Here is a 12583-nt window from a genome sequence, read left to right as displayed (position 1 = left end):
CCATGGGAAGCAGGCACAAGCTGACTCTTTGGGCGTTAACCCTTCCTCAGAACTCTTTTGTTCTGACAAAGCGTTAACGCCTGGAATATCAGCTTGTCCTTGCTTCCCACGGCGGTTAACAAAACCTCGATCAACATTCTGTTTATTTCACCCGATATTCACCCATGGTGGTGGTTGGAGGTGGTGGTGGTTGGAGGTGGTGGTGGTTGAAGGTGGTGGGGTTTGGAGGTGGTGGTGGTTGGAGGTGGTGGGGTTTGGAGGTGGTGGTGGTTGGAGGTGGTGGGGGTTGGAGGTGGTGGGGGTTGGAGGTGGTGGGGTTTGGAGGTGGTGGGGGTTGGAGGTGGTGGGGGTTGGAGGTGGTGGTGGTTGGAGGTGGTGGGGTTTGGAGGTGGTGGTGGTTGGAGGTGGTGGGGGTTGGAGGTGGTGGTGGTTGGAGGTGGTGGGGTTTGGAGGTGGTGGTGGTTGGAGATAGGAGTTTGGACCATTTCTTCCAACATGTGGATCTTGTATCCGGTTGCAATAATGATCAAACTTCAGAGCATCTTTTTTCCAACTTTTGTTTTAACGTTTCTCCCATTTTAAGTGTCCGTATGTCATCATGTTTTTTGTGGGCATGTTCGTCGGTGGGTGCGTCGTGGCAGAAGTTTCCTTGCCTGACACTCATTATTTATTTATTTATTTTTTGTGTGTACAAGATCGAGGCTCATGTAAGAGCTAACATTAATGACAACAAGCGTTACGCCGAGGTCCCCCGTCGGTGAAGTGATGTGAGTTGACAAAGTGGTAGACGCAAGGCGGCCATCTTGGATTTTGACGTGGGGACCCAATTTTCAATAGTGTTCTTCGTTATGCCCAGATACACCCACACACCAGATTAGAAGTTAGTAGTTCGCTTATATTTCAAGATATTCCGCTCACAATGTTCAGACGTATATATGGTGGCGGCCATCTTGGATTTTGACGTGGCTACCCAATTTTCAACGGCGTTCTTCCTTATGCGTAGATACACCCACACACCAGATTAGAATTCGGTCCTTCGCTTACGCACGCACGCACGCACGCACGCACGCACGGACGCACGGACGCACACACGGACGGAGGGGAAAACCATCGTCCCCCTTTCGCTCCGCGGTGCGACGGGGGACAAAAAGCAAACGGACACACAAGACGAAATAATGGGAGCGGGAGACAAGATGGGGAGGGAGAGGGAAGCACACAAGTACAACATTTGAGCATTTGATTGCAAGTACATTTGATTTGAGAATTTAAAGGATGCATCGCAGGTAAACAACGCTGGGAAGGCAATGGCAAATCGCCGAGAGTATAACCATTGTCATGAAACTGCTTCGGCAGCACCAACACTCTGTAAAGAGTGCGGTACATCAAATCAAATGAACGACACGATCATCTAATTATTCTAAAGCATCCCATAAAATGGTGCATATTAAGGGCAAACGATCCCAAAGTGATCCTGAGGCCCTAAAGTCGTGATAACCTCATTATAACATTCTAAAGGCATCCCCAAAAAGGGACAATCAGAAAGGGAAAAGATACCATTTTGCAATCCCGAAAATTAAACGTTGTCCAATGCGATTACGTCCGCGCTCGTGTTTGTTTGACGTCAACAGACTTGCATGGACACCTTTTTACCTCCACCACCAAAGGTGGATGGATGGAGGTCTGGCCGTTTGTGAACAAAATATCTCAAAAAGTTGTAGACGGATTCAGACGAAATTTGGCAGAGATGTGGTGTATGCGACGCCGACGAAATGATTCGACCTTGGTGAAGATCCGGATCCGGGGACTAGAATTTTTGAGTGATTCTTCACCATTGGGAGATAGGGCCAAAAACTATACATAGCAGGATATCTCAAAAAGTTATGGACGGATTTGGACGAAACTTGTTGGACAGGTTGGGTGTCTAACAAGGACGATTCGTTTCGATTTTGGTGAAGATATGAATATGGATTCGTATATGAGAATTATTTGATTTTTAAAGTGATTCTTCACCATTGGGAGATAGGGCCAAAAACGATACATAGCAGGATATCTCAAAACGTTATGGACGGATCTGGACGAAACTTGTTGGACAGGTTGGGTGTCTAACAAGGACGATTCGATTCGATTTTGGTGAAGATCTGAATATGGATTCGGATATGAGAATTATTTAATTTTTAAAGTGATTCTTCACCATTGGGAGATTGGGCCAAAAACGATACATAGCAGGATATCTCAAAAGGTTATGGATGGATTTGAACGAAACTTGTTGGACAGGTTGTGTGTGTAATAAGGAAGAAACGATTCAATTTTGGTGAAGATCCGGATCCGGATCCAGCTAGTAGCATTTTTAAAGTGATTCTTCACCATTGAGTGATATGGCCAACCAGGTGGAGGTACCCCAAGTGCCGCTCTAGTTTGTTCTTGCAATGTGTTCCTCTATGGAGAGGACATTGAAACGGCTGTCTTTTGAGTTCTGCACTTGCTGGTAGAGAAACCGAGCGGTATGTGCTGCGGACTGCAGCCACCCACGGAATCTCGTCTCTGGTAGATCTAGCACGGTGCCCAGTTGGTGGTGCCCAGGTGGTGGTGCCCAGCTGCGAATGGCTGATCTAATAGAGAGCCTCTCCAAGCTGTGCGGGTGATGCCATGTACGGACGAGCACAGTTTTATGAGCAGTTTGAACCTTTCAAAACAGGTACTCAAACCTACAAACGATTGAAAGTATTTCATTAAGCAAAGCAGGTATTTAATCTCATTTTCAGAATTCTCCACTGGCTTAAGGTGTATTATAGTACAATCTAGAACGGCACTTGGTAGAGCGCATACCTCCGCGAGGCTGAACAGTTTGTTTTGTATCAAACTCACTGAACCAAAATCGAAAATCGAACCAAAATCGAATCGGCTTCTTCTTGCCACCTACCCAACTCATCCACCAAGTTTTGTCAAAACTTGTCCACAACTTTTTGAGATATAATAACATATATCGATTTGGTCCTACCTCTCAAAGGTGAAAAATCATTTCTCAGATCCAAATTATCGAACCTGGTTCCTCGTAAAGTTTCGTCCAAATCCGTCCACAACTTTTTGAGATATCCTGCTACAGTCACGTGAAAAAGTAAGTACACCCCATGTAAAGTTTTTACTTTTTCATGATATTTCAACATAGCTATTTGATCTTCATTTCAACAATATTGATAGATAAAGGTGATATAATATAACAAATATCATGAAACATTTACATTTTGCAGTCCATTGTATAATTTAAATAAACATAAATGCAAATTTCGCATGTGGAAAAAGTAAGTACACCCTTGGCTCTAATAGGTGGTATTGCCCCCTTTGGCAGAAACAACCTCAAGTAGGCCTTTCTTATAACTGTCTACCAGTCTCTGACATCAACTGGGAGAAATTTTTGCCCACTCCTCCATGCAGAATTCTATCAGCTGTGCAAAGTTTGAGGGGTTTCTTGTGTGCACAGCTCGTTTCAAATCCCCCCACAACATCTCGATGGGATTTAGATAAGGGCTTTGCCTTGGCCATTCCAGAACACTCCATTTCTTTCTTTTCAGCCATTCCTTGGTGGATTTACTGGTATGTTTAGGGTCATTGTCATGTTGCATGGTCCACCTTCGGTTGAGCTTCAACTCTCCGACAGATGGCCTCACATTATCCTCAAGCACCCTCTGGTACAATGAAGAATTCATTGTGGATTCTATGATGGTGAGCTGCCCAGGCCCTGATGCAGCAAAGCTGCCCCAAACCATAATATTTCCACCACCATGCTTTATAGTTGGTATCAGGTTCTTGTGGTCAAATGCTGTCTTTGGTTTTCGCCAAACATGTCTTCTTGTACTGTGGTCAAATAGCTCTACCTTTGACTCATCTGTCCAGAGCACATTGTTCCAGAAGTGCTGGTCTTTGCCTCGGTGTTCATTGGCAAACTTTAGTCTTGCCCTTATGTTCTTTCTGGACAGCAAAGGTTTCCTCCTGGCACACCACCCATGTAGATCAAATTTGTGCAGCCTCTTTCTAATGGTAGACTCGTGCACTTTGACATCAACAGTGGCAAGAGCTACCTGTAGGTCCCGTGATGACATTCTGGGGTTCTTAGAGACTTCTTTCAGCATCTTGCGGTCTGCTCTCGGGCTGAACTTTCTGGGGCGGCCTGGCCTGAACAAGTTGGCAGTTGTTTGGAATCTTCTCCACTTGTAGATGATCTTCCGGACAGTTGAATGATTGATTTCAAATTGTTTGGAGATCTTTTTAAATCCCTTCCCAGACTCGTAGGCATCTATAACCTTCTTTCTGAAGGCCTCAGAGAGCTTTTTTGATCTCGGCATGGTGACGCCGCACACTTCAACAACAAAGAGGAAACCAAACTAAATGTCTGAGGTCTAAATAAGACAGGTTCCTCCAAGATCCTCTCTGACGATGTTCTAATCATTTGCACCTGAGCTGGTGCACCTGATTCTAATTTTAGGTATTTGAAGTAGTGATAAATGTAGGGGTGTACCTACTTTTTCCACATGCTGAATTTGCATTTATGTTTATTTAAATTATACATTGGACTACAAAATGTAAATGTTTCATGATATTTGTTATGTTATATCACCTTTATCTATCAATATTGTTGAAATGAAGATCAAATAGCTGTATGTTGAAATATGATGAAAAAGTAAAAACTTTACATGGGGTGTACTTACTTTTTCACGTGACTGTATGTATCGTTTTTAGTCCTATCACTCAATGGTGAAGAATCACTTAAAACTAAATAATTCTCATATCCGAATCCATATTCAGATCTTCACCAAAATCGAATGGAATCGTCCTTGTCAGACACCCTACCTGCCCACCAAGTTTCGTCCGAATCCATCCACAAACTTTTGACATATTCTGCTCACATAGAGACAGACAGGGGTGAAAACATAACCTCCGTCCATCTTTGGTGGTGGAGGTAGTAACCCGAGAATTCCAGCACAACTTGAACTGAATTTCCTGCTACGCACTTTGCGGGGTGCACAACGATTAGTGCATTGTAGTACAGTGTCACAGGTGTGTCGTGGTGCGGTGCAGTTGCATGTAGTAGAGTGGTGTGGCAGAAGAGCACAGTGGTGTGCTGCCACGTGATTCCAATGGTGCTGTATAAAGGTATTCATTGGGTGCCGATTGCTTCTTACGCTTGGCGTGGTGCGAGGGCATGTTATACGGGTTAACCACTACATCGAACCTTTGATGCATGACAGTGAATGCTTACAAGTAATTCTACTGTTGGTTAATCATGGTAATGCTCACAATTTTGCTGCTAAGTATATATGGTGCGTCAACCATGACTGGCATTAGGTAATGACGTCGGACAACATTGGTGATGACATTGTTACATTAGGGAAGAAGATATTTCGCACTGTCAATCCTCAGCCACATTTTTGGTATTAGGTAATGACGTCGGACAACATTGGTGATGACATTGTTACATTAGGGAAGAAGATATTTCGCACTGTCAATCCTCAGCCACATTTTTGGGATATATATATATATATATATATATATATATATATATATATATATATATATATATATATATATATGTATATATACACACATACATAAATATATATATACACACATGTATATATATATATACACACAAAGGGGCCCAAAAGTCAGGAGCCACCAGGTTTGTATTGTATAAATTAAATATATATATATGTAATGACTAAAGAAAAAATGATTTCTGATACATAGTAAATATAATTTACTTATTAATTGATTACCATGTAAGATTACCACTGATCGAGTAAATTACAGTAAATGTTGGAATTGTTGGCTATTCACTTGCAGGCAATGATTATACGTAGCTCATCACAACAAGCTCCGCTCTCTCATCTGTTGTTAATTTTTCTACCACATTTATCTGGAAAGAAAGAAGGGGTAAATAATTTATTAAATACTAGCTGAATGCACCCGGCGTTGCCCGGGTGCTTTTTGAATGAATTTAATCTTCTGTACATAGGTCTTACTACTATAATTCAGCTTTTACTCGCGGCCGTAGAAGATTGACTACTATAATTCAGCTCAGCTTTTAATTGCGAAATGGGCCCGGCCCGGCCGAGGTGGGTCTCGACCGGCCTCGCCACCTAGCCTATAACCTTCCCGGGGCCCGTCCCGACATTTTTTGTTTCAGAGGTTTCCTCCTATCTTTCACCGTTCAGGAGATTAGCAGTTGAAACAAAAAACAGTTCTGAAACAAAAAATGTCAGGACGGGCCCCGGGAAGGTTATAGGCTAGGTGGCGAGGCCGGATTGGCGTAGAAAAAAACAGTTGGAAAATGCACGTAAACGAAAATATCCATGAATAAAAGTGGGCCTGTGCAGACTCGTTCTGCTCACGGAGGGGTCACGTGACTCAAGACATCGGAGCTTTCCACTCGACCTGGTTGCTAGGCAATGCTAACAAATGCTTCTGTCGCATCGTTTATAACTTCTGCCATATTTAAATTATAAATTACGATATATGTGAACTTTTAAATAAAGAACCCATTCTAATCACGAATTCTTGATTTACTTTAATTAAATTGTCCCCAAATTGGGGGGGGGGAGGCAGGAGAGGGAGGGTTGAGGAAGGGAGTGGAAGGAGGGGTCATCACCTTTTCGTTGAACATATGCTGGTGAATGTGCCGTTCATCACGTTTCTGCGTTAAGTGTGATGACGGTCAGGAAGAAGAAGAAGCCTTAATACCAACTTCGTACACTTCCGGAATTGTTTGATTTATTTGTGTTCAAATGTCTGATGATTGTTTTGTATTTATTTATGCGAATGTGTACTTGTATATAACTGTCATTAATTTTTTTTTTAAAGCCTAAAACATTCCCAGGCACTCACTGGTGAACCTCTGAAAATTTCACGAAGATCCGTTCAGCCATCTATGAGAAAAATGGCGACACACAGACAGACCAACAGCTGTCTTATATAGTAGATAGATGCACGTAGGATGCACCCGAGTAGTTGCTTGCAGTGTGTGCGAGTTGGCCTCACTAGTGCTCACCATTAACCATCGCCCGTGGCGTCCGCTCTGAATTTGGCGAAGTCGGTTGGTCAACCCCCGGCTGAATCGTAGCAAAAAAACTTCAAAAATGGTACGTGCTGCTTCCTTTCTTGTTGCTCAGCATTTATAAAGGATGCACCATGCCAAACAACCATTGCACAGGCTTGATGGGCCTAAAACAGCCTCTTTCTGCATTGAAGTTCCTTGTACGGATGTCGTTTTTATTATCATTATCATTATTATTATTATTATTATTCGTGCTGTTACTAGAGTTATATCCCTCACCCCCGTGGCTCCGCAAAACACATTTGTGCCACAAATCCCATAGGGCGGAGGTGGAACCATCGGCCTTAACCTCCCTCCACTCCGCAGGGATGACCGGGGTTAATGGAAACACCACCCTGCCTGGCATCAACGCTGACTTCCCCCAAATGAAGCCCTATAACTATAAACGAACCGTGCCGTAGCACCCTGCTGATTTACACATTTCAAACGACGCTATTAATTAAGAGTACGATTCGTTTTGAGCAATTGAAACGCATTAAATTGACCAGGAAGACATTTTGAGGTGTCGAACCTCGGATGATCCGCATGGTCTGTCTCCAAGGCGAGATCACAGATTGTGGCAGCAAGCTGCTCTCTCTGTCCCTCCTGAACTCTTATAAGTAACTATTATAATGAAGTGCATGGGTTGTAAGTGGCACACGTTAACACGCACATCATTTCGCTCAAGTTTGTAAATGTTGGGCTCTTTGCCGAAAAATTGACAAAGCAACAAAAATAATTCGCATTCCGCAAAATGTCCGAGTTCGTATGGAAAACTCACGCAGGAAATGTCACACGTTGGCATCACTTGCACACAGGGAAAGAGCTCGGCAAGTCATTATCATCTACTCCTTTAATTACCCCAATTATTCCCACCTTGTGGGGTTGGTGTGTGAACGTTTTTTTTGGCAAGGTATCCCACCAACTGGCCAGGTTTGACGTTCGCCTAAAGTTGACTTTGGGCAGGAGTTTGGAACTTGGCGGTGTTGCCGACGATACCTCACGTACTAGTGAATGGGATCTTTAACATCCAACAACGACCAGTGCTACCAGACGGGTACTCGAGTTTAATGGATGGCACATGCATCGATGCGTTGTCATGTATCGAGCCATCAGGGTGACAGGTTATAGCTCCAACCCAGACGAGACAGTTCAAAGGCTACCATGCATACCTCTAGACTGTCCTACCACCTCTTCACAAGCCAGTATACCACTATTGTATTACAACACCGAATGCAATATATTTTGTATATTTCCAGAGTGGACTACATTTCCAGTCATAGTGTACCACACCCAAACTCAATTCCACCAATTTAAGCCCACACCCAACCTTTTCCCGTTAGCGCACCTGAATGACTCTCATATTGAGCCCGGTCTCCTGTGCCAGCTGTTCGCGGACGTGTCGACTTGGCTTTGGAGTTGCAGCGAAAGCCGCTCTCAGCGTCTCCAGTTGCTTCGCCTTGATGGTGGTCCTGGGACCTCTGCGCTTACCCCCACCACTCGTGCTATGCTCATCGCCAGCGTCACCCTCCTTGTCAGAGGTCGCACTTGGGTCTTTTCCCATTACGTCTCCCTCTTCGGGCTCGTCGAGTGAGCGGGAGACCGGAGATGGGGCTGGAGGGCTCCCGTCACAACTTCCGGCTCCTGTTGGATAGAACATGTGCTGTACAAACAAACTCTGTATCTGTTTGATCACACGCTGTCGTAACTATCTCACCATGCTCTCCGACAACAAGCAAACTCTTATCTCCAACATGCAAAGTCCTACAAATAATTGGTTTTTGTTCAACAATTTGCCTCGCACTTCAAGAACTCGTCAAAATGAAACCGGTTTAATTACCGGTTGAGTGTTATTTCACAGTGAAGTAAATTCTGTACATCGCCAATCCACGAGAACATTGAAGTTTCTTGTGAAATGTACGAGATCGACATTTTTATGTGATCTCCTGCTGGTGGCTTGCCCACTCTCATGCACTCCACACCTTTATCATACCCCATGCCCTAACATTCCCACACCCACACTCCCTCATTTTGTACATTTTTGACATCGTTTGCTGCACAGCAGCCGCTGTCAATTTTGTATCCTCCATGTGGTGTATCCACTCATGAAAGTAGTGCCAGAAGACCCTCCCTGAGCCCTGGAGCCCAAGAGGTGCCGCTTCCCGCTTTGCGCCTTCCTCCCACAAAGGTTGTCTACATTACCAAAAAAAGTCTACAAAAGTTACCTGATTGCAGGATCAAGAGAAACGGGAGTTCACCAGACTATTGTACCAAGAGATTATTTTCAACAAACCATTTGATGCGACAACTATGCACTAAGATAAATTGCACATATGGAGCAGAAACGCAAGGGTTTCAATTGTCCAACGACCTGAAAAGGATGATGCGCTGCTAACACCATGGCCATGAAGAGCTCGAATTTTTAAGGAAAATCCCCTCTCTCTGTGAGAAGTAGGAAACAAGCCAAGATGGACACACATGTATGCAAACTGTATGCATCTACAGCGAGTCATGGTTCGAGGCCATTTTATAGTTTGTGGTTGCTCACCATGAGCGCTGCTAGTGGGCCTCGACTCCTGACCAAGCGCTTCCACCGAAGTGCTGTCTGCAGGTCCCGATTCTGCGCTGGGCACCAGGGGAAGCTGCGGCCCGGCGCCTGAGCTCAGATAGTCATCTTTGCACAGGAAAGCCCCCCCTGGCAGGATGTAGAGCTGCTCACCCGTGCTCAGCTGTTTGGCACAGAGTGCGCAGGTGAGGCATGCCAGGTGGTAGACACGGTCCCGCGCCCTCCGCACCAGCTCACTCGGGGATATGCCTTGGGAGCAGCCCGAGCACTTGGGTCCAAATCGCCTGTGGCAAAAATGCGGGAGAGTTGTGTCACATGTGACAATTTATGCGACAGAGGTGTCAGTTTGCAGAGAATGCATGTTCCCATTCAAGGGAATCACCTAGAGAGGTGAAAATCCAGGATAAATTGATATGGAAAAGGAAAGAAACTGCTGCGAATCCTCTCACCAAGGGTGATAAATTAAAAGAAGACACCAGCTGTCCTGGCATGGACACAGCTTGTCCGGCAAGGACTCCAGAGCACCACTGTGAGCTTTAAGATGCCAAAAATAATTTTCCAAGTTTTCCCAAGACCATGTACTGATTTGAATCTCTGCAGATTTGGATGTACCGATTGATTTTTCAGTTGGGTGAAAAGTCTTTTTCCCCTTTTTTAGACTATTAGAGACCCATAAGTACAGATGTAAGATTATGTACAGCTGGCACAATATAGCCTAGAGGTAGACATGTGTATGCACACTCACCTGTGAGCTATCTCATCTGGGTTTGATTGTCGACCTAAATATAAACCGTCACACTTGTGTTTCGCATGAAGGGCGATACATCGTTGTGCGTCTTCGATCGGATACATGTGAAGCCGGAGTACCCCTCTGCCAATACTACTCAGGGGGCAGTAAAAGATCCAACGGAGTCCTTTGCAAAGAGTAAGTCAGTTCTCACCATCACCATAAACAAATTGCACATTTGGTCGAACGAACATCGGGTCTGGCCAGCTGATTTGTGAAAGACGGGCAAAAAATGTTCACCAGCCGCCCCGATCAGGTGTGAATAATCGGGTCCGTTTAGAAGTGAGTGTAGTAGTAGTCACAAGTACTCATTGAACTCTATTTCTATTACAATCAAACAATCGTTGCCATGGAAACTGTCATTTAAAAAATGAATTCCTCCGGTGTCTCTGGAGTTGGACTTTCATGCGACTCGCCTTCCTTCGGTCCATGAATAAGCTTCATCGTCGTTGCCAAAAAGTATGTTCGGCTCAATTTGGATTCGGCAAGTGGCATAAATAATAACAACGTTAAAGTCAAACGCGATTTGTTTTTGTCTGTGTTAATAACAAAAAGTTACATTCCATTAAGGACTCAGTGAGGCTTGCTTTGCTAATGATGGCACATTAAGGCGCAATGCCCCGGGAGCGCTCGCAGCGCGCTTAACGAATCCTTGTAGAAATTCTTTCTTTATTTACTTATTTTGCTTTTGGATGAAGACATTTCTTGATTTGTTTTCGGTCATTTAAGGTCGTTAAAAAGGAGTCGGCCACACGCCAAATGGACTTGTTTGTTATAAAATCGGCCTGTACGGGTAAACGAAACGCTTAGGAAACGCCTGAGCACCGATGGATGCAATATCCGAAAAAGGAGGACTCTTTGCGTAACGAGCAAGTATATGGGCTACGTTTGCTATAAGTTAAAAACTTCCTAAGTTGAAAACTTGAACGACATTGTCAGTGAAATGTGATTGCCGAAGTGGTTAGAGACGTTTGCATTTTACCTCCGCCACCAAAAGTGGTCGGGGGTTTTGTTTTAACCCATGTCTGTTTGTCTGTCCGTTTGTTTGTTTGTTTGTGAACAAAATATCTCAAACAGTTGTCGACGGATTCGGACGAAATTTGGCAGAGAAGTAGCGTATGTCACAAGGACGAAATGATTCGATTTTGGTGAAGATCCAGATCCGGCTAGTATAATCTTTTTAAGTGATTCTTCACCATTGAGTGATATGGCCAACCAGGCGGAGGTTTGCTCTCTACTGAGTGCCGGTCTAGTCTCAGCTGTTTCTGACTTACTTGTCTGATGGAAATGTCAAAATTCCTAGTGACACCAATGATAGGCTGTATGATGAGTTTAGATAAAATAATCTGTTTTTAGATGAGCCCAAGCAAATTGTGCAAATTGTACATGCTCAGAGAAATGATATGGCCTTACTGGGTATAGTTTAAGATTGTGGAGAAGGGCCAATGGTGAGTAATTCCAAATTGGCACAGATAACCTGCATGCTGCGATTATGGAATATGCTCTCGTACCTTTACGGATCATCGAGTGCCTTGTTGTTCTGCAATCTGCACAAGGAATTACTCTAGAAAGAGAACACCAATGGCAAGACTCCTTACTCAGAGACCTACCGGAAAAAGTCGTTGCGACAGTAGAGTTTTCCATCACGGGAGAAGCATTTGTCAGTGAGAGGGCTGCTGCACTCGCAGCACTGTACACAGCCCGGGTGCCACGGCCGGTCCAGGACTGTGAGCAAAAATCGGCCCAAGATGGGCCTTTCGCAACCAGCACAATGAACCATGATCCTTTGTCTGCGTGTCCACTTCCCTTCCCTTCCGTCTTGTGCCCCTTGGTCTTCTTCTCAAGCGACAAGGAGGGCAGATAATCGCTCAAGCTGCTCAAGTCGCTGCTCAAGCCACATGGTCAAGAATCCCTTCAAGGACGGTTGCCTCAAGTGTGGTGCAGCAGCCACGCTTTCCACGTGCTGGCACGAAAGGCAGCCGCGCTTTCCACGTGCTGGGCACGAAAGGCAGCCGCGCTTTCCACGTGCTGGGCACGAGAGGCAGTCTTGGTTTCACTGTGTTGGGCAGGAACTGTGCGAGCTTTCAACATGCAGGGCGGGAGTGGCAGTCATGGTTTCACCATGCCAAGCGGGAGCCGTGTA

General features: G+C 44.7%; 1 protein-coding gene across 1 annotated transcript in view; it reads right to left on the bottom strand.

The window, feature by feature from the left end:
• The window catches only part of LOC137440023 (LIM/homeobox protein Lhx5-like), an 80664-nt gene extending 68444 nt beyond the window's left edge, over window positions 1-12220 (bottom strand). The window contains exons 1-3 of the mRNA XM_068136378.2: window positions 12051-12220; window positions 9742-9937; window positions 8436-8750 (exon numbers count right to left, since the gene is read on the bottom strand). Coding sequence (XP_067992479.2) covers window positions 8436-8750; window positions 9742-9937; window positions 12051-12220 — 681 coding nt within the window. The remainder of the gene's footprint in view (window positions 1-8435; window positions 8751-9741; window positions 9938-12050) is intronic.
• Between the last annotated feature and the right edge of the window lie 363 nt (window positions 12221-12583).

This window comes from Myxine glutinosa, chromosome 14 (assembly GCF_964187855.1).
Source record: "Myxine glutinosa chromosome 14, kmMyxGlut1.1, whole genome shotgun sequence".
NCBI classification, from domain to species: domain Eukaryota; kingdom Metazoa; phylum Chordata; class Myxini; order Myxiniformes; family Myxinidae; genus Myxine; species Myxine glutinosa.
The sequence above is the reverse complement of the archived record's forward strand: the minus strand, read 5'-3'. Positions and strand labels throughout refer to the sequence as shown.